Source organism: Eretmochelys imbricata, chromosome 3 (assembly GCF_965152235.1).
Source record: "Eretmochelys imbricata isolate rEreImb1 chromosome 3, rEreImb1.hap1, whole genome shotgun sequence".
NCBI lineage: Eukaryota > Metazoa > Chordata > Testudines > Cheloniidae > Eretmochelys > Eretmochelys imbricata.
The window spans coordinates 99,172,284-99,194,928 of NC_135574.1; the positions used below are offsets into that span (position 1 = coordinate 99,172,284).

At 40.7% G+C, this 22,645-nt stretch overlaps 1 protein-coding gene across 1 annotated transcript in view; it reads left to right on the top strand.

Moving 5' to 3' along the window:
• Positions 1–11,237: 11,237 nt before the first annotated feature.
• Positions 11,238–22,645, top strand: part of L3MBTL3 (L3MBTL histone methyl-lysine binding protein 3) — a 137,569-nt gene continuing 126,161 nt past the window's right edge. Inside the window, exon 1 of the mRNA XM_077811739.1 lies at positions 11,238–11,339. Within this exon, the coding sequence (XP_077667865.1) occupies positions 11,238–11,339 (102 nt within the window). The remainder of the gene's footprint in view (positions 11,340–22,645) is intronic.

A 22,645-nucleotide genomic window follows, 5' to 3' on the forward strand; every position in this document is an offset into this window, starting at 1 on the left:
TTACTTTGTAAATTTGAGAGCACTCTGTGTACAGTCAATTTCATTTCCCCTGTGTAGTTAATTAGGCCTTGTGCCCATGTGCTGCTGCATTGAATGGGACTCCATTTGGGTGCAGGGGTCTGCACTAGCAGATTAGGGGCCTTCAATTGTCAGCTTTCTTTGTGGACTTTTTGTACCACAATAAGGGAGAGAGCGTTATTGGTAAAAATAGGATATTGTGATAGTGAACTTTCAGAAATTGACAAGGAGGATGAGGCAACTGTGATACCTGAAATTACTTTTTAAACTTATAAACTAATTAGATTTCAAGTTAAATATGTCCCTTTATTATTGAAGATTTTAGCATTGCATAAACAATATTTTTATGTAACACAAAATTAGGCACTGATCCTGCGCTGAGCTAGGTAAGGGAAGACCCCCAACACCTATATGGAGCTTCACTATCCAGTGCAAAGGTCTGCTTGTGTAGAGCAGCTTGCAAGATCAGGATCTTAATTATTGCCATGTACCCATAATATGTTTCACCTAGTTCTATAGTTGTTGTTTTTGTGTGGGTTTTTTTTTTCATAGGGGGACATATTCCTACATATAAAATCCTTTCCAGACTCCTGGTACTGTCTGCACAGATTTAACAGTACCTGATGGGACTTATTACTATTAGATCCTCCCCCTATAAAGAAAAGTAATATTTAAAGGAACCCCAAACCTAAAAATAGTCAACGACTGCTGCATTTTTCTCCTTATTATTCCTTCAACGTCGGCATTAAATCAGCGGAGATGATGCACCGAAGCTGTAGCTGTTGTTTGTAGCTGTATTTTTGGTAACACTGATTAGGGCTGCTGCTGCCGCCGCCGCTTCCCGGAGGCTCAGGCGCAGCGGCAGCTAGAGCGCGCGGAGGAAGAATGAGACACCCCGGCGGCGGCGGCAGCAGCAGTAGTTTCCCCTTTCCCCAGCCCTGGCTCCACGGGCGCATGCTCACTTGTGCCCGCAGCCCTGGACCATATTTGTCAGGACTACTCGAGAGACGGAGAAAGAGAGATTGGGGGGGTAAGAAGCGGCTGGTTCTGATCTAATCTGTAACCCCGCCGTTAGGGCGGTGCAATGCAAACGGCTGGTGATGGTTTTTAATTCCCCCCCCTCCCCCCCGCCGTAGGGGAAGATGAAAGTTAGAGAGAGCGTGAGAGATAAAGGGAGGCGCACCTCCTCTCCCTTACGAAACATATCTGGGGAAGCGGAGAAGGGGGTGGGGGGCTTCTGCACCCCCACCGCTGGCGGCAAGGATGGAACTTAATGCAGGGGAAAGTGGGCAAGTGACTCTCAAGTGGCTGGAGAGCGGGTGGGTCACTGGGGTATCTCCCTAAATACTAAGTGTGCGAGTGTGAAAGAGGAACAAAAGAGAGAGCGAGAGAGGTGCCTTGTGTTTATTTATTTTTCTTCCCAAACACACGAAGGGTGGACTAGGGAGAGGAGGGAGCTGCTGGGAAATGTGGACGCGGGGGGGTGGAGGGAGGAGAGAAACATTTTGCAGACCTGCCCCACCAATGAGCTTGTCAGTTGGCTCCATTTAATGACACTTACGGGGCACCGCCGTGTCGCTAGGAACAATGTAACGTGGGTGCAGCGGCTGGGATTTGGGGGGGGGGGATGCATGAGTGTGTGTGTGCGGGGTTCATATCGGCAGGTTCCCCTGCCCACCCTGTGCTCTTTGTTCCCGATACCCCAAAGGGAAGAGAGGCGTAAGGGCTCCAGGGGGCAATGGGCAGGCGACGGGGGCTTTTTCACACCCCGGTTTTCGGGTCTTGAAGCAGCGAGAGGTGGCGGCTGCCGGGATATACCGGTTGAACGTGCAGCGTGTCGCTTGTGCAAAGGCCTGTTCAGCGCACGGCAGAGAGAGTTTGCATTTTCTTCTGCTTCTGCACTTTGTGTGTGTGTGTGAGGGATATTTAAAATATCATCTCCCAATTTCCGCCATTTTGGGGAAAGTTTGCACACACACGTACAAAAAAAAAGAAGCGCCTGGCAATTTTTTTAAGAAAGGGGTGGGGGTGGGGGGCAGTCTGGCTGGAGCGTGTTTGATTCCTGTCGGTGGCGTGTGCGAAGCTTCTCTCTCTGCTGTAGACGTGGTGGGGAGTGGGGTGGCTCCTGGCTCTCCAAGGGGGCTGTGTGCGATTGATGGGGGGGGGGGCTTGGCTCCTGTCACTCTAGGGACTGTAGGGTTGTGCTGGGGGGGCTTCTGGAGGACGGCTTGTGTGTGTGTGTGCGTGCGCGCGCGCGTGCTGACACACGTGTAGAAATGTGTGCCTAGTATGGGGGGGGCAGCAGTTCCACAAGTTGTGGATTGTTGCTTACCCTATATATTTTGGGAGGGGGGATTCTCCCTCCTCCTCCTCCTCCCCCCCCCCGCGCTTCCTGCAGCCTGTGTGCACAATAACAGGATATCTACCAGCCACTTGCTCTAATGGGTGATGAGGCAGCAAGTTGGGGTGGGGGTGGAAAGCGCTCGCACAAAGCGTCCGCCCGCCCCCTCCCCAGCGACGGGAATGAACGTGGGACCCAGAGCGGGCCGGGGGGCACAAGCTTTGCTAGGCGGCCTGGGGGAGCAGACATGCAGGGGGCGGACTCAAGTTTCTTTCCCCCCCCCCTTCCCCCCCCCCGCCCATCGTGGGAGCGGACGCGCCCGAGAGCGTGAGAGAAAAGTTTTCGCGAGGCGCTGCCTGCGCCTCCCCAAGGCGGGAGGCTGGGGATGCGGAGAGTAGCTGGCTCCTGGGGGAGGGAGAGTCCTCCCGCAGCTCTGCCTTTACCTTCCCCTTAGGAAGGAGGGTAATTTCTCTTCCAGGGGACTCTGGAGATTGGCTGAGCACGAGCGAGGAGGGTTCACCAGCAAATCTCCCGAGTCCGCCGGAGAGCACTCGCCCTCCTCCCCGGGGGTGGGGATGGGGGAGGAGAAGGTAAGTTTCCCTCTGGCTTAGGTTGAGTGAGGGAAGACAACCCTCACTTCCCGGATCCCGGCCCCGTCTGCAGAAAGGGGGTGGGGGTGGGGAATCACAGGGTCCCGGTGCACAAGCAGAGTCCCTCTCTCGTTATGCAACTTCCTCAGGAGCGCTTTGCGCCCAGTTCCTACCCCGACAACGGCGCGCTCGCTCCTGCGCTCGCCCTCGGAGGGGCATTGCGGCCAGGCAGACAGCTGAGCGAGGAGCGCTCCCTTCGGCCTGCCCCCGCCCCGTGCTGATTCCCTGGCGCTTTAATAGCGCGGGGTAGGCTTTGCCCGAGTTTATTTACTAAGAATCGCGTCGCTCTGTTGTTGCGCAAACCCTCCAGCAGCCTATGCTGCGGTGGGAGTGTTAATCGTGGGGACGCCAGGAAGGTGCATGCAAATACTTTCGGCTTTTTGATTTCTGCCCTATTTTCGGGAAGATATGGACCTGAGTTCAGTACTTCAAAGTTTCAAGTGCAGCAAAAGAATGCCGCAAAAGTGGCCAAGGAGGGACCTCTGCTGGTGGAACTGAGGTATCCACCCTAGGGCGGAAAATGCAAAGTTGGCCTGCAGTTTGTAGTTACCTCTAATCTTGACATCTAAAAGGAAAATCAATTTCAAAGGAATGCTCAGGCAAAAATATCTAATTAAGAGGGTGTTTCTTCTACTGTTCCTATACAACTCTAGCCTTACATTTTGAAAAGTGACTAGTGGGTTTTTTGTTCCCCTTCCTCCCCTCCCCACTTGTTACCATAAAGGGGTCTGGTTGTCAGAGGGTGAGTTCTCAACAGTTCCTGAAAATTAGGACCCTTAAGGTATCATTCTCGGGGTAGGCACAGAAAAATGCTTAACTTTTGATATGGTAGGTCACCGTTGTTTTCTTAAATTATCTTTCTTACTAATAACACCATGTATATAATACACTGGAGAGTTTTAAAACTAGTTGTTAACTTTTAGGCAGTTTAATTTTGCAATTTTACTCAGATTGACCACAGCTGGTCATTTTCACTTTTGTTTTTACTCATGAATTGGCACTATATTTTTAGGGCTAACAATACCACAGTGGGTGTTGAAATAAAAACGGAAACACCAAGTTTTCTATTCACCTTGTTTTAAAAAAATTGATTTTACAAAAAAAAATCTACATTCAAAAGTAATAAAATATTTCTAAGCAACTTTAAACATAATGTACACTTTAGGAGAGTGATTCTTCACAAAGGAAAATTATCTGATTCCCAATAGCTTGTGTCACTGACTTTAATATTAACATCTATGGGAGAGAAACTAGATATTGAAGATGCTGGGTCATTTTGTTTAAAATCTGACAGTGTGGGTTAATTGGCATTCTCTGTAGTATATGTTCAACTGCTATGTATAGTCTAATTTTTTTTTAATGAATCAAGCAAATGAAGTGCTGGTAGATCTGTCATCTCTTTGGGAGACTATTCCATAGTGTAATAGACATATTTGTTAAGAAATGTTCATTTACATTTAATTTGCTGTTAATGTTGTATCTTTCATTTGCGGTCAGCTTCCTTTAATCAGTTTATCTAGAAGGGTGCTTTTAAAAGTGCCAAGAGCTTGTAAGAAAAAAAGAATTGTTTGACTACATTGTGAATGTTTGGTGTCCTCTTAATGACCAAGCACTTGTTGAGTTTAATTGGGTTTCACCTGTTGTGTGTGGAGAGAGCAGAGGGGTTGCTGATCGAACAGGTGACTTTATTTTTTGTGTTACTTTATTTACCGTTCATCTTTTTTTATGCTGCTTATAATTAGGATGGGGGAGTGTGTATGGTGTGGAGGCGGGGACTGAGGAATCAATGGCTGTACAATATGGTGATTACAAAAGACAGAGAGAGTGATTGTGCATATGTAGTAGTAGCTTGTTGAGTACTTCAAGAGCAGATCTGTGGATCATAAGAGCAAATGTGCTGTGAACTACACAAAGTCTGAGAGAAAGAAAAGTCTGTAAATGCAATAATGTAGTGGCTATATTAAGAGCTGGAGAGGCTTGAATTCTGTGTTAAAGACAAAGAGGCAGATGGGAGCTGGTCACTATGAGCAGAAAAAAAGAATGGCTCACTATGCAGTGAAATTAACTATGGGGATCTTATTTTTCCTAAAAATGAATATTTCAGAGTAAGTGAGATGAAGTACAGCAGAAAGATTCCATGAAGTACAGTTCTGTCCAGAGAGACATCCAGTCAGGAGCTGTGAAGAGCCAGTATTTTTAGTCCAAGGAACAAATAAAAGTAGGCTGAAGTTTAGTGTAAATCTTGGCCATCTGGCTCAAATAATTAAGGGAAACTAAAGAACAGGACATCAGAGTTCCTTTACTTAGAAATATTATCGATTAGATTAAGCCTCCACTGAGGACTGCATAGGCCATAACAGATTACACAACTGATCAAGTGGTTCACTTGAAAAATTTTGCATTTATGTGGTCTCTGTAAACAAAATCAGAGATATCAGTGATAGACTTTTTTAGATTGGTGGCATAACTGTTTTCTGAGTATTATTATGGTGCTCTAAACTATAGATAGTTAAAAAGACATATTAAACAAGGGCTGCTTCTATTAGAAAATGTTACCCATTCTCTAGCAGTGGTACAGAAGTTTTAGTATTAGCAGTGGTGTAAGAACACAAGCAGAGATGGGGCTCAGGTGTAAACATCTTATACCTTTACTAGCACTCGTGCAGGTGCGCTGTTGCTGAAAAATGGGTGCCAGGTTTTCTAGTATAGTTGCAGCCATAGATGCAGCCAGAGACTATTTATGGAGAAAGACTTTAAACTATCTTACTGGGAGGGAGGTACATCCGTCTGGAAGTGTCGCTGGAGAATCCAGCGAAGAGGAAAGATGCAACAACTAAAATAAGAAAATGGATAGAACTGAGATTAAAGGGATACACCCTAAAAGCTACTCAGTTTGAAAAAAGATTAAGTTTCAAATTATTACCTGTGCTTGGGTCCCTCTGCCAGTGTTGATGGTTTTACAATCACACATTTTATTTTATTTTTATTTTTTTTAAGTAGTTTATCTCCCAGCGGCTAAATTAAAGACCTCCATGAACCTGACTGATTAGATATGGGGAAAAGTGAAACTTACTGTACACAAAACGCTGTCAAATGCATAAAGAAAACAAACTGTAAAAAGAGAAATATATTTTTCTAATATCTTTTCTTTAGTTGTATTTGGTATTTGTGACAACGGTAGTTTAAAGAGAATCAGGAGTGTGACTTTTTTCTAGTTCATGGCACTCCTGTAAGTAGCGAGGAAAAAAAGTTAAGAAAGAAAAATGTTAGTGTGGGGGGAGGAAGAGTATGAAATATACCCAACCTGTTTCCCACAGAGAATAATTAAATGATCACTTAAAGGGATTGTGGACCCAATCTAGTAATTTTACAATGAGGAATGGGTAATTCTACTGCCCAGTAATCCAACAAGTGCAGTCCCACTGCATTTGTTGTCAATGGGAAGATAATTTACACAGGTCTGTGACTAGAGAAAGAGGAGCTTGGGTTGTCTGAGAAGAGGCTTCTTGCAGGTGGCAATGTGTAACTTTCCCTGCATGTGGCTTTGTGGGGCATGGAGGTGCTGGTATTTTTCAGCCTATCTGTGATACTAGGTTGCCTTCTCTTCTCTGCAGTAACAGCAGCCCTTGACAATTTTCACTTAGTTCAAGGACAGAGCCGCTGCTACTTAAGAATCCATCATTGGTACCATAAGAGAAAATGGATAGCCTTTCAGCTCCCATTGGATAGGGGTTATAGATTAGTAGGTTGGGAGCCCTAATGCATTGTTTCACCATCTGACCCACACACTTTCACTCTTATGCCTTACAGCACAGACATATGCATGTCTGTCTGTCTAATCTACTTACCTAGGTCCCGTATACTAAACACATCATAGTGGTATGGAAGTGTCTGAAAAGAGTGATACACAAGCAGGTTCTGTTGACCCAGTAGTAATATCTCTAGTTTTGAGATCCACTGTCTTCATTGCTGAGCATCTCTGTAATGAATTGGGCCCACTCTCTGGCTAAAAATTATACATACAAGTTCTCTTCAAATTTACAGATAACGCCTTAGATTATCAGAACTTGGGTAGATGTCAGGTAAATTTTTCAAGCATTGACTTAAATAATGAATGCTTCTATTAGCATTGATTTTTTGATGCATTCAATGCCTAATCTTACAATTACTTTTTTTTAAAATACTTGCTCATTTAAGTGAAACATCCCTCCCATATCTTTGCTTGAAATCTTTAAGAAGAGAAGCTTACAACGGATGACACCGTCTAATTTTTTTAACTCTATTATTCTTTGTAAGTGTCTGTTCTGTAATGCATGCATTCCTTATTGATTCCAGTTGGTAAAGATAAATGCTTTTCTAATGAAGGTGTGCAATCTTATTTCAGAAACTTGTTTGTTTTAATAAAAATGTTAAATATGTATAAAACAGAAAGCTCATATTAAAATATTTAAGCTGTGCTTTGCCTCTTCAAACCACTGCAGAAACATTAATTAATGCTCTCAATACATCTGAAAATATTATGTTTTACAGATGAGAAAACTAAGGAGAGAAGTGATTTCTTTAAGGCATATGACAGATGTTGCCATAGGTCCTAATCTAAAGTCCACTGAAGTCAATGGAAAGGTTCCCATTGATTTCAATGGGCTTTGTATTAGGCTTTTTAGAAGTCAGATGTTCAAAGCTCTTACTGTACTCTAATGATTAGGACATAGAACTGTCTCTTGCTGTTAAGGTTTGGCACAATACTTCCGTTATTTGGCCACAACTTAACTCTCTATATGACTACTATTTTCATAAAGCACCATATATGATTTGCAAAATGAGGTATTATCAATTCAAAGAACCATCAAATCAGAACTTTAAAGGATAAAAAGAAAGTGGGGAGTTTATAGATATACAGTAGTCTTCATTATTTTGTGTTTTGTAGATGTAGATACAGCATATGATTTTTATCCTTTCTTTTAATTTCTTTCTTTCATTGGCCTGTTTCTTTCTCCTTACCACCTCCAGTAGAGGAAGTCGTTTAGAGCTAGCAGTCTCAGATTTTTCATCATTTTTGTATTCAAGACCCCAGAAAGCCAGGAAGCAGAGATTTTGTTGAATACAGGTGCCTCTGGCAACTAAACTTATTATTGGTCAGCTCAATATAACAGTCCCATGGTGGTATCAGCCTATGGAGAGAGGACTGTCCTGAAGACTGGAAGAGAGTACCCGTGGTTGAAAGTACAAATTGTGCCTGGACTGTTGGGTTAATATTAAAAAAGGAAAAACACTAATGAGTGTTGTTTGCACCCTGAAACCTCCCCCCCATTTTTTTTTTCTGTTTTTTATCCTTGCTAAACAGTAGAGTCTAGAAAACATGTTAATCACTTCTTGAGGCCAACAATGGAGAGATGGTTAGCTACAATCAAATTAATATGTATATGGCCTGCTTAAGAAACGCATACATATACTCCTTTGTGGTCAATATTCCCTTCTGTCTCTTAAAAATATATATCTTGTGTAAAAAGATTAGGTTGTAAGGGTTATTTTCCTTCCTAATTCGTTCTTCTCAAATGACAGTGATACAGAGCATTCTCAGTGCTGAGAGCAGCACAAGCAGAGGCTGGGGAGACAGCTGTAACTCCTGTCTTCCCCTCCTCAGTAAGATACCGTCTCTGGCGAGGTATCGGGCAATGTGGGAGACGCATGCCTCTGCAGCCTTAAGCCATCAGAACACTTACACTATAACAAATAAACCTACAGATTGGATTACTGCCGTGTGCTCTAAACGGGGATATTTTAAGATTACTTGGAAACTTCAGCTAATGCAGAATGCAGCTGACCATTTGCTTAGCCAAGCTACTCAGAGCACATTACACCAGTGATCTTAAAACTACATTGGCTTCCAGTTTGTTTCCAGATAAATCCAAATTGTTAGCTCTTTATGGTTTGGATCATGTGTTTCCGCGAGAGTCTGCCTCTGTCTTTAGGTCCTACAACTGTATTTTAGATCAGCTGCAGCATGCCCAGATTTATACATCTGCAAGTTGGAGAGGGGATTCTTGGTGGGTCTTAGTTTTGGAATTCACTTCCTTTCTTGGTCAGATGGAGTTCATATATATTGACCTTAGGTGATAGCTGAAGATCCCTCCCACTATAATTGTTAGAATATAGTTGTTTTTTTGGTTGTTTTTTTTTTTGCAGGTCTGGGATTTGTTTAGTTTACACTGGGCTGGTGTAGATTTATTTATACTTTTTTTTATTAAAAAAGAATAGTACATGCACCTAGAACACATTTTATAAGCTCATTCTATTTAATCATAGACATTAGAGATAAAAACCATCCAGTTCATCTTCCTGCCAATTCAAGATTGTTCCTCAAAGTATGTAAAGTTTTGTCACAATACTCTCTTTAGGCCCAGATGCCTGCCTCTCAAGTCTCTGAACCCCAGCTGTCACATGTACAATAACGGTGGTGTCTCACTGAGGTCCTATACCCTTACTCATATTGAGTAGTACCTTTTTAGTGGGACTGTTAATGAAATACGGCATTACTCAGTGTGGGTAAAGGTGGCAGAATCAGGCCCTGGGAGAACTACTGCTAAAAATGGGAGGAAAACTTACAGAAATGTAAAGGCTATCACAATCGTGGACACAAAAATGAAGACTAAATTTTGAAATGACTGCTTCTAAGGGAAAGGTAGACAGCATATTACCTAATCTAGTTGCATACTGTTCCTTGAGTTAGAGCTTTTGAATAACATTTTTATTCTCAAATTTTTACTCAGAAACTTTCAAAAATCCTAAATTCCCTTCTGCTGTGTTTACCCCCCTTTCTCAAACTCTGCTTTCTGTGACTGAACAAGTGAGTTAATTCACTTAGAGCAGTGTTTCTGTAAACAGCATGTTTTAAGAAAATTGATTTTGAACTTTTAAACAGGAACATTCCCACCGGAAACCTGATTCAAAGAGTAATTCTCAAACACTTGTGGAACAGAAACAATACTGTGTGACTTACATGTCCAATTGAAACCAACATTTTGAATTTAAAATATTGAATACTTGCAACAAACAGCTTGCAAACAATCTGCAAGCTAAGTTTTAGTCTCAGAAAATATTTGGTAAATAAATATGAATAGGAACTAAAGTTGAAAAAACTGTAAGCTGCTAATGGACAGTTCATGAACCAAAAGAGAAACTAAATTGGCTTTTCAAATAGTTCACATGTGTAGATTATAGAAGTCTTTTTTTTTTTCTTTAAGAAAAAGAATAGTTTACTCTGGTTTCACATTGAACAAATAGAAAATCAAGTGCAGTCCCATAATTTGAAGATTCTTGGGTTTACAAGAATATGAGGAAGGTGAAGAGTTAATATCCTTTCTTGACAAATGGCTGCTAGAGATTTTGCAGTTCAGTGTAACTGATGACCCTTTCATGATTGCAAGGGGGATTCGATCACAACCGGGGAAAGTGACAAGTGCTGTATAACTATTACTGCGTGTGTAACTGATTTAAGAGAGACTTCTACAGCAGCAAATGCCATTGAAATCCATTATTTGTAAGGGTAAACAGTTCCTTTTTCCTCTGGGTTTGCTTCAAGGAAGCAAAAGGAGATCTAGTAAAACAACAACTCTCCGTGTGTGTGTGTATATATAATATATATTTAAGAAGATGTTTGCATAAAGTATTATATACATTATGTGCAACTTCATGCTTGGGATAAAGAATATTTGAAGGATTTCTTTTATTCTGCGTCAGCCAGCAAACACTATTTTGTACTCTAGAAGCGAGGTTTAATTTGGACTTGGATAAGAAACTCACCTAAGCATATTACCAGCTATAAAGAAAAGCTAGCTGTCTTAATCAGTACTTAACATATATATTTGTATTTGTTTCTTGCTTCCTCCATGTATAAAAATATGATTTTCTCATGTAAGCCTGTGTGCAATTTGAATTTTCTGATTTATCTTCTATCCAGCCTATCCCCATTAATGAATGGCGGATGGACTGCTAGTGTTTTTTTTTAAAAGGATTCCAAAAGATAGGCACCTTACTTTTGTGGCATTAGCTCATATTTTCTGTACCTTGATAAAGCAAGTTATGTGTGTTCTGGATGTGAGTGGAAGGACAATTTGATATTCATTGTGTAAAGTGAGCTTGAAGAAATGTCCATGAATGAAACATCAACTTGGAGTTAGGTTTTATCTGAAAATGTTTTCTCATTTATTTTTTCCAGTGCATGCATCATGAATGAATCTGCCTCAAGTGCAAGTGGCCAAGAGTTTGATGTATTTAGTGTTATGGACTGGAAGGATGGCATAGGCACTCTGCCAGGAAGTGACCTGAAGGTAAGATAATATCAGGTGTTTTTAAAAGACTGTAATAAAAACTGTATAAATGCATAGGGAAGAGGGGGAATATGTCACCCATTGCTAGGTGGGTGTTGTGTTCCCCTCTGTGCCTGGTTCACAGAGGATGAGTGTCTGTTACAGCCCTCAGCTAAAGGCTATTTAAGCTGAAGCTGTAGAAACTCATGCTTTTAGCTCTAGAGGTCCCTGGTTTAATCCCTGGTGTCTGTTAAAATGGCACCTGTCACATATACACACAAATACACAGGATAAGCAGGAGTACAACTCTAAGCCAGAGTTCAAGTGCCCAAAAGCCAGTAAGTCTCAAAATCTAAGGCTGAACAATCAACTTTAAAATGGTACTGTCGATTTAAAATCTGTTGTTGTTTGCAGTGTTGTTGTAGCCGATGTCTTTCTCTATTCTGTTGTACGAAAGATGCACATAAATGGGGAAATTCACCCCAGTAGGGGTATCAAATGAATGCTTCTGATTGTTAGGACATTTTAGAAATTTGAATAATACTTTTGTTTTCTCTCTTCCAAAGTATAGATCATGACTGCATGTTTACTAGGATGTAATGATAAGTAATATTTTAAATATTCTGAAATACTAAAGTTTAAAAAAAATCAAATATACATTTATATCTAGTAGTTCTGGTTTTTCTCTTTAGGCTTTCAAGTCTGCTTGCAGAAGGCCTTCAGCTGTTTAACAAAAGATATGGTTATTATATCGGAGACCCTTTCTCACAAAGTTCTTATTAATGAAAATATAATTTTTTACGTAATTCCACTCAGACTGACATTGGTGAGGTGTTTTTATAGTATATTTTTTAAAGAGGGTCTCAGATATTCATTTATAAATGGCTCTGGGTTAAAGAACTGTATGTCCACTGGTGCTTTAAGATTGTGTTGTTGGAATGAAGTGCCCTAGAAAGTGGGAAATGGGTTTCAGATTTAGGATAAATATATTATAAATGTCTTTTTGACTACATTACATTAAAATAATATTTTGGAATGCCTAAGGTATAGGATGGACAGAACATATTGCAATGCCATTGTATAAATCAGTGGTATACCCTTAGCTGGAGTACTGTGATTAGCTCTAGTCACCTTATTTCACACAAGAGAGAGCAGAAACGGGGGTGGATTGCTTTGACAGTGTGTTAGATCACCAATCTTAATAATGATTTAAATCAGCAAGCAGGAAGCCTTGATTTAAATCATAGAGTATAATTGAGTCTTACATTTGTACTTTTTAGTTATTTTCCTAGAGAGAGGTTGATTTCATTGGATGGTAACTATTAAAGTATGTTGATTGGCAACTAAATATAGCCTTTACACTAAATTTGATGCTTCTTTCTGCTAACCAGGAGGATGCACTACATCTGTACACGTTTTTAAGCAGTTATATAGTTTACCTTATATTTAATCAGATTCTTAATTTTTATATTTTTATGTTAGAAAATGGTGAATGATGCATTTCCTGTTTACTAGAGTATTCATTTATTTTTTATTGGAAATTCAAATTTAATAGTGCACAAAAACAGCTTTTAAAAATTATTAAATAGAACTACCTTAAATATGCTAGATACCAAAGACATTTTTTATCAAAAAGTTTATTAAAACATGTTTTGCATTTAAAACTAACTAATTTATTAAACAAAGAAGGTATTGCCTGTAATTAGTAAATTGAACTGATTGTTTCTGATTATCATGTCCTTCAAGTTTTTAGAACTAGTGGAATTTACCCTCTTTCACCTAGTTTTTATTCATAGATTGGAAGAGGAAAACAAGCCTTCCTGTGTTTTTTTGTTTGTTTTTTGTTTTGTTTTGTTTTTTTAACTTCCAACTGGTGTATTCAGTTTGAATGAACTGGTCATTTAACTGAACTAGTTAAATTAACTGAAATGAAGAAAATATTCTCTCTGCACCAGCAGAGAAGGGTCTTGCTGTCAAAAACTGGTTCAGCACTTCAACAAACTTAAGTTCCAGGTGCTTAGCCAGTGATTTCCATGTGGTCGGTGGTTTGATTTTCTTTAAAACTTGACAGCAAACATGTACTGCTTAATATTATTTTTGTATTTAATTTAAATTATTTAAATACATTGTAGTAAGTAAAGGGCTTAACATAGGTTGTTAATTTCAGATTTAATTTTAAATAAGGTTATTTAATTGAATTTAAATTAAAAAATCCTATTTCAATAAAATAATCTGCTTTAATTGTTTTAAAATAAATAATTGATTTTTTATCCACTGTGGCAGAAACAGAAGTGGCTCAAAAATGGGTAACAACATTATTAGAGGCATAGAAAAACTTCCATGTGAAGAGTGATTGAAAAGATTGGGTCTGATACCTGAGGTCCCAAGTCAGGTATGCACTAAGTATATGCTTAAGTATATCCTTATTCAAGAAAGCATGAACTTTAAATTTAAACATATGCTTAAGTTCCCTAGACTTTAATTGGATTTAAGCATGTGCTTATATGCTTGATGAATAGGGATGCTTTCCTGAATCTGGGCTTTAGAGAAGAGACAAGTAAGAGGGAACACAATAAAGGTATACAAAATACTGAATGGAATAGAGACGATAGATTAGGCAAATCTGTTAATCCATTCTCATAATATAAGAACAAAGGAATGTTAAATGAAACTGAAATGAAAGGCAGAAAATGTAAAACTGATGAAAGAAAATACATTTTCGCAGCGTGCACTATTAGCTTGGAGGAACGCATTGTCACATGATCTCATGGAGGCCAAGAGTTTAGAAGACTTCACAAACAGATTGGATGTTTATGTGGATAACAAGTACATCTAGAATTAGAGTAAGGATTTAAAAACAAGTTTTGGATGGAATATAAACTTTTATGCTTTAGGGCATAAACCAGCCTCTAAGTAGTGATGGTTAGGAAGAAACTTTCCTGGTAAGCAGGGTATTCCATAGCTGCTTGTTGCAAAGTCTTGTTCCTTACACTGATGCCTCTTTTGCTGGCCAGGTTACTACAAGGCCATTGGTCTTATCCACTATTGCAGTTCCTATGGGGGAGAAAATGTAAAAGGAAAAAATAAAAGCTATTCACCTTCTGAAACTTATAGTTTCTTTAATCCTGTGTTGCTCATCTTGGATGGATTAATTTCTGCATTTTCTGAGTTTTAAATCAAGATTGGGATTTTTTTAAAAAACCTTCTCCACTTCAAACAGTAATTATTTTTGGGAAGTTCTGTGGCCTGTGTCATACAAGAAGTCAAACTAGATGATTACAGTTGTCCCTTCTGACCTTGGAATCTATGAATACAATAAATAGATGGTGCCTGCCCTAAAGAACTTGCAATCTAACTATACGATGAAAGGGAAGAGGTGGATATGGCAAACGGGCAGGGGAGCACAAGGTAACAATATGTTCACTATATTAGCAGTGATCATAGCCTACCAACTGCCTAACTGTTCTTTTGTGTTTTAAAGGAATCACAGCACAGGTGTTTTTTAAGAGAAGATATTGTAGGGACTCTGGTTTTTTGATTTTTTTTTTTTTTTTTAAGAGGGAGCTCCTCCCATACATAATAGGTTGCATGGCAGAAAGCATAAAAGTATACGCTGGAAAAGTTGACAGATGGACTGATAATGTTGGCAGAGCAAAGGCAGGGCTCACCAGCTGACTAGAACATAAAGGTTCATAGAGTGGGGATAGTCAGTGTACAACCTTAAAAGTGGAGACAAGTAGTCTGGGCTTGCGCAGTGGGAAAGAGGGAGCCCAGTGGAGGGATTCAGAGAAGGGGGTGAAGTGGTAAAAGTGATAAACCAGAAATATGATTCTTCATAAATGAAAAACAGATTAATTCCACAAGGGATTAAAAACACTAGATATTTACATTGAAATATAATGGCAAAATCCTGTGAAAATTTCTTGTTGAAAAAAACACAAAACTAGAGCTCACATTCCTTACAGATTAGTCATAGATTGGGGCTGCTAGGGGTTATCACAAAAAATAGTAATAAATAACAGTAGAACTATTCACAGCAAACAATTTGTTGTTTGAATTAACCCTTTTATCTGTTTGGAAATTGTCTGTGAGCATGTCATGCCTCTTTCAGATTTGTTGGTTATTCACAATTGTTCAAATATTCTTGTGTAATGTTCGTAAACTGTGAGTATTGTTTTGAATATTCAGTATCTCTTTGAGCTTTGTTTTTGGTCATCTAGGTCATACGGTATTTGAGTTCTCTGATCGGATGATGCATTTGTCTGTTTTTAAAATAAATCATTTTCTGTCCTTGCTCTTTCTCTACTATATTCATACCCAGTCCCACCAGTAAAAGATGTTAAGGCACACACTTCTAGTACAAATACGTGTTCTTGCAGGAGCAAGCATATTTTTACACGAACCATTGCATTTACATGAATACAAGTGAACAAAAAGTGCTTATATAAATGTTCAAGAAGTCTTGAGTGTGGTCAAATTTAAATGTGATTAGAATTCCTGAAATGTTTGTAAATAACTTTTCTCAGTATTTGTCCCGCACTCATTACAGACATTCTCTTGTTGTTCACTGTGAAATAGAGATTTTTGAAAGCACAGAAAGAGATACCATTTTGTCCTGAGTAACTGAAGCATGGTCTTCTGACTCAAATATAGGGATGGGAGTTGAGTGCTATGACTTCTATTCCCAGCTCTGCAGCAGACTTTTATCCATGCCTCAGTTTCTACATTTATGAAATGGTGAGAATACAACACCATAGAGATGTTGTGAAGCTTAATTATTGTTTGTTAACTACTTTGAGATCTTCGGACAGAACATGATACAGAAATATATTTTGATACACATAGCTCACAAAATATAATGTTAAAATCTATACAATGCTTTGAACATGCAATGTGCTAAATGAATGCCAAAAAATAATTATTATAAAAGGTATAAATGCTAGAAATGTAGATAATTAGGATTATTCAGAGAACAGAGAAAACTATAAATTGTAGTTAAGTAGTTTGACATTTGAAAAGGAAGATTTGAGAGTAATATAGCGAAGATCCTTCTACTGTATTTTAGTACAGATAGTTTTAATGAAGTAAACACACTGGAACTCTGGTATTTTAGACGCACAGCGTGTAATGCTGAAGTTTATAACTCTTCTCTTCAGTAGACTAAGTAGCATGTGCAGATCTGAAACGCTTCAATGCTTTCCAATTGCTCTGCGCTAGGCAGGGTTGAAGAGCTGATAACTTCTGAAGTGAAGAGCATGTATAAATACCTTTTTTTAAAAAAATCACCGTTTGCTAAACGCACACAGAAACACCATCACTTCAAGATTTAAGTGCTTTCATCAATTGGAAAAGCTGTAATAATTTAAAATTGCTTCCTGCTGGAGTTACTGAAGATTTATGGAGTGCTTTAAGTTTCTTTATTTAACTGTTGTGTTTCCAAAGTGAACTGTGGTATACTGCAGGGATACTACTTGAGGTCACTATGTCCAGCTAACAAATGGCAATTAAACCAAACAAAAAGGAACAAATAAATGTGGTATTTACCAAAAAAAAAAAAAAAAAAATCACCCTGAAAATATATAAGGGTTAGTCCAGTAGAACAAACAAAAATTATACAGGACATAAACACTAGAGTGTGGTCAGTTAATTAGAGTGATGTGGGATACTCCCAGCTAAGTTTTAAAGGAGGTAACTCTGACTGTAGGGTGTGTGCAGCCAAAGTGGAGCTTATGATCATTAAAACTGTTCTCCTTGAATACTGAAGTACATGAGAACATAATGGGTCAGACCAATGGTCCATCTAGCCAGTATCCTGTCTTCTGACAGTGGCCAATGCCAGATGTGTCAGAAGGAATGAACAGAACAGGGCAAGTGTGGAGTGATCCATCCCCTGTCATCCAGTCCCAGGTTTCTGCAGTTGGAGGTTTAGCGACATCAGGAGCAGGGGGTTGCATCCCTATTAGCCATTGATGAATGACCTTCATGAATTTATCTTATTCTTTTTTTAACCTACTTGTACTTTTAGCCTTTACAGCATCCCAGGGCAGTGAGTTCCACAGGTTGACTGTTGTGTGAAGAAATACTTCCTTTTGTTTGTTTTAAACCTGTTGCCTATTAATTTCGTTGTGAGACCCCTAATTCTTGTGTTATATGAAGGGTAAATAATACTTCCCTCTTCAGTTTCTCTATACTATTCATGATTTCTTAGACCTCTGTCATATGCCCTCTTAGTCATCTCTTTTCTTTTTTTGGAAGCTTTATTTTATAGTATTTATGTAAAGTACAAACACATAATGAAACAAAACATATAAATACATGCATGAAATGGAAATAACAAATTCAATGTTCATTATTTGCAAAACCTAGGGAAAAAATACAAACAAATCCTGAACCCATAGAGGTCATGCAGGGCATCAGTTATTGGTGACTAAATAGATAAATGAGTGAGAGTATAACCTATGTTTATTGGGCATTAATATGTACTAAATTGCAAAAGTATGTAATAGTTTCATGTGTGATTTGACATCCTCATATTTAGGGCCCTACCAAATTCACAACCATGAAAAACGCGTCACAGACCGTGAAATCTGGTCTCCCCCCATGAAATTGGGTCTTTTCTGTGCTTTTACCCTCTACTATACAGATTTCTTGGGGACAGTGTTTCTCAAATTGGGGGTCCTGACCCAAAAGGGAGTTGCAGGGGAGGTACGGTATTGCCACCTTCACTTCTGCGCTGCCTTCAGAGCTGGGTGGCCAGAGAGTGGTGGCTGTTGGCCTAGCACCCAGGTCTGAAGGCAGTGCCCCCCAGGAGCAGTGCAGAAGTAAGAGTGGCAATACCATACCATGCCACCCTTAATTCTGCGCTGCAGCTTTCGGAGCTGGGTGGCCAGAGGGTGGTGACAGCTGACTGAGGGCCCAGCTCTGCAGGCAGCAGCGCAGAAGTAAGGGTAGCAATACCATACCATGCCATCCTTACTTCTGCGCTGCTGCTGCTGGTGGTTCTGCCTTCAGAGTTGGGCTCCCAGCCAGCAGCTGTCCCCCTCCAGCTGCCCAGCTCTGAAAGCAGCACCACTGCCAGCAGCAGCATAGATGTATGGGTAGCAGTACCGCAAACCCTCCCTACAATAACCTTGCGACCCCCCTCATCCCCCCCAGCTCCTGTCAGGACCCCTACAATTACAATACCATGAAATTTCAGATTAAAATAGTTGAAATCATTAAATTTACAATGTTTAAAATCCTATGACTGTGAAATTGACAAAATGGACCATGAGTTTGGTAGGGCCCTACTTGTATTTTTTCCAAGTGGTCATTTTTTCCATTAATGCAATTGTAGAGAGCTCACTAAGCCAGTCTGTGTATGAGGGACGAATTGCAGATTTCTGTTTTCTCAAAGTAACTCTTTTGGCTGCTAAAATAGTACTGCAATCTATTTCTTAATGTTAACTGGTAATACCGATTTATCTGGCACCCATAAAACACATAAGTTTGGAGAAGGAAAGATAGCGACACTTAAGTTTTCGAGACAGCACAGAATAAGGTGTTCCAGAACACATACGTTTTTGATAGATATAGAGGATATACAGAACGTTGGCATGTGGCTATTTGCATCTCTAGCATTTGCTGTGTGTTGCCAATGTAGCCTTAAGCAAATGTTCTAAAGTCCAGTAGTACCTGTTTAATATCTTGTTCTGGAAGAATTGCAAGGATGAAGAACTTGAAGTATCTTTCACAGTAAGCCAGATATCCTCCCAGGTTTCTATTGAGATACTAAGGTTAAGTTTTTTTTCTCCCCATTTTTCTTTGACTGAGATTGAGAGGGTATTGCTAAGGATTAAGTCACCTATAAATTCTTCTTTGAGTAACATCCATACAGGTGCTCCACTATAGGTGCGGCAGCACCCCCTGCAACTAGGATCGGTGATCTTTGGTAGCAGTGCCCATTAGACTACACATGTGCTCCTCCTTGTCTTGTGCCATGAGTGGCATCTATAGGCTGAGTGGTCCAACTGCCCTTGGTTCCTTCTTAACCATCTTTGGTCTGGGACAGAATCCGGAGCAGACCCTGTCTATCCTCTGAGCCCTAAGATAGTACCCTGACCTGTTTACCTGAATAGTTACTCCTTTCCTTTAAATGTCCTCTTCCCCTTAAAAAAAAAAAAAAAAAAAAAAATTCCTCGTACTTCCCTCCCCGTTAGTTCTTAGCTTAGAATACATTTTTCTGCTTCCTGCCCTTCCAACCCGGAGAGGTCCTTGAGGCCAGCCTCGGACCCAAGTCCAGATACTTTGCCCACGTGGTGCTCATGCGTAGCTAGATCATCAACTGACCCTCACTCGCTGCATCATTCCAAGAGAAAATCCTGTTTCCCATGCAGACAGGAAGAAACGGGCCACCACCTTGCCCTCGAAGGAACAGTCTGGCAGAACACCATCCACTGTGAATTCAATACCCTCAACATTTTCAGGGGTGAGACATAGCTTCTGTGACCGTCTGAGTACCTCTGGTACCGGAGCTAAGGAGAGGTCTAAGGACCCTAAATGAGCAGGCCCAAAGGCGATTGCACTGTCTCTTGACACAGAGGAGCACAGTGCGGGACATTCAAAAACTGTACCGACTGCCCCAGCCAAATCAAGTTCAGGCGCTTCGACACTGACATCTCTATTGGTACGACATCTGTAGCGGCACCGAGCAAATTCACAGCACTAAGCAAGCCATCGGCACTGATGTGAACACTGGCACCGAGGAGACCCTCAGGACTGGATTAGCCTTCGGCGCCGAGTAAACCTATTTGATCTGCTGGCTGTTCCAGGGAATGCAGTCCCCCTCACCCCAGCACCGACACAACTGCCAGTGGCGATGATGTTTCTCTCTCCTCCACAGGAGTTCAGTTACCCAAAAGATCTGATGGTATCTGACATGCCTGAGTTGCTGCTACTCCGACACGAGCTCTCCATCTCACGTCTCTTCTCCAGCACTACTCACCCTTCCCCAGTGAGGAAGAGGATGAGGAATACTCTGTCCCATCCTTATATTTGGGATGTACCCAAAAAGCATTCTCTGCATGTCCTTGCTGCTTGGAAACTGGGACCGAATCAGGGCCCTGGTATGGATCCCCATGGATGCAACCCCACGCACCAATCCCTTCATCGGGCCATACTGGGCTATATACAGAGCACATTTTCCAAAGTCTTCCAAAGAACAGAGCTGGAGACATCCGCGCTCACCATCCTCTTCTGTCTCCTGACCACCAGAGGCTGATTCACTACCAGTAGAAGAACAGGAAAAAGATCTGGAGGAGATTAAACCAACTCTCCCTACATTCCCTAAAGGACTCTCAACAACTCTCTGCTCTCTCAGCGTATATACGCCAGCACCAAAGAGATGTCTGGGGAAATACCAACCTGTCCCAAGGTCCCTACCTCCACCTTTCACTCCTCATCGACAATACGACCCACAATGAAGACAACACAGGCTCCATATGAAGCTCAGACAATTGATGCCTCAAGGGGCTACCTTTCACACACCCACATCCAAACAATTTTGAAGGTTTGTTCAAGGCCCTGAGAAGTCTGCCCCTGTTCCGGTCACTGCAACCATCTTCATCAACCCACCAGTTTGACGACTGCGCAGCCCCTTTCTGTCCATCCTGGCAGCATATCACTTTGGAGAAATAGGTCCTAGAAATCATGAACAAAGGATATTTCATCCCATTCCTATTGATCCCATCCACCTAACTTCCTCCCTGTCCCTCTTCAGGGACCCTTCTCATGAAAACCTTCTATGAGAATAAATAAAGCACCTTCTGCAGCTGGGAGCCAGAGAATCAGTCCCATCCCAACACAGATGGAAGGGTTTTTATTCCCATTATTTTCTGACCCAAAAGAAATCTGGCAGGTGGAGACCGATCCGAGACCAATAAAACTTCAACAAGTTCATCAAACTACAATGCTACAAGATGGTTACGCTATCAACCGTTATCCCAGCACTGGAACAGAGGGACTGGTTCTTAGTCCTTGACCTCCAAGACGTCTATTTTCACATCCTACACCCTGCTCACAGACGGTTCCTCAGATTCATCATGGGGACTGATCATTACCAATACAAGTACTAGCCTTTGGACTGTCTACAGTCCCTCCAAGTATTCTCCAAAGCCTTCCTGGTAGTGGCTGCTTACCTACACGAACAGGGAAACGATTGCAATACTACACTAGATAGACATCTGTACAAATCCAATTACATGAGACTCAGCTCTCAGAGCACAACAGGCCAACCCTCCTTATTAATGAATGAATTGTTTTAAAAGATATATGGAGTCTGAGACACCCCAAGGACCATGACTGTAAATATTTCTCTACGGTACATTCATCTTTCGCCAGAATTGACTTTTTTCTTGTGCGTTTAGAACTGATTCCAGCATGCCTAGAAGCAACTATTGATACTATATTAATTTCAGATCATGCTCCAATTCTACTTACTATAGACACTGATTACACCTTATTAACGTCTTCTAGGTCAGTGGTTCTCAACAGGGGCCTTGGGAGGCGGTGAGGAGGTTTCAGGGGCTCTGCCACGCAGGGCCAGCATTAGACTCGCAGGGGCCCAGGGCAGAAAGCTGAAGCCCCTACCTCATAATGCCAGCCGTGGATTTTATATGCAGAAAATCAGTTGTTGTGGCACAGGTAGACTGTGGAGTTTTTATAGCATGTTGTGGGGGGTGCTCAGAAAGAAACAGGCTGAGAACCACTGTTCTAGGTGAAAGCTACTAAACAATGCAAAATTTCATTGCATGTCAGTCAACTCTAATTTCATACAAGGAAATGATCACTCACATACCTCAGATGCCATCTTTTGGGATGCTCTGAAAGCTACTATAAGGGGTCAGTGCATAAAGTATGCCTTCCAAAAGGGGAGAGAGAGAGAGACTCAAGTTACTAGACTCTGGCCAAGAAAATAGATGAGTTGGAGAGAGTGCACAAGACTGACCCAAATAACAAAAACCTCGTAGGTCAAATCTAATCAACGCCAAATATAAATATAATGAATGCTTACTCGGCCAACTTGAATTAATACCCAGTAGGGTTAAACAAAGAGATTATGAATGGGGAGATAAAGTAGGTAAACTACTTTCCAGAAGACTTAAAATGGAACTAGCCAACAATAATATATCTTACTTATTACAAGAAGATGGGAGTCCCATCCTTGAACTAATAGATATAAATAATATTTAGGCAATTCTGTCAAGCTTTATATAAATCAGATATCCAATCTGACTAATAAATTTGATCATTTCACTGAAGGCCCGCCTTTTAATACCCTATCTTCTGAA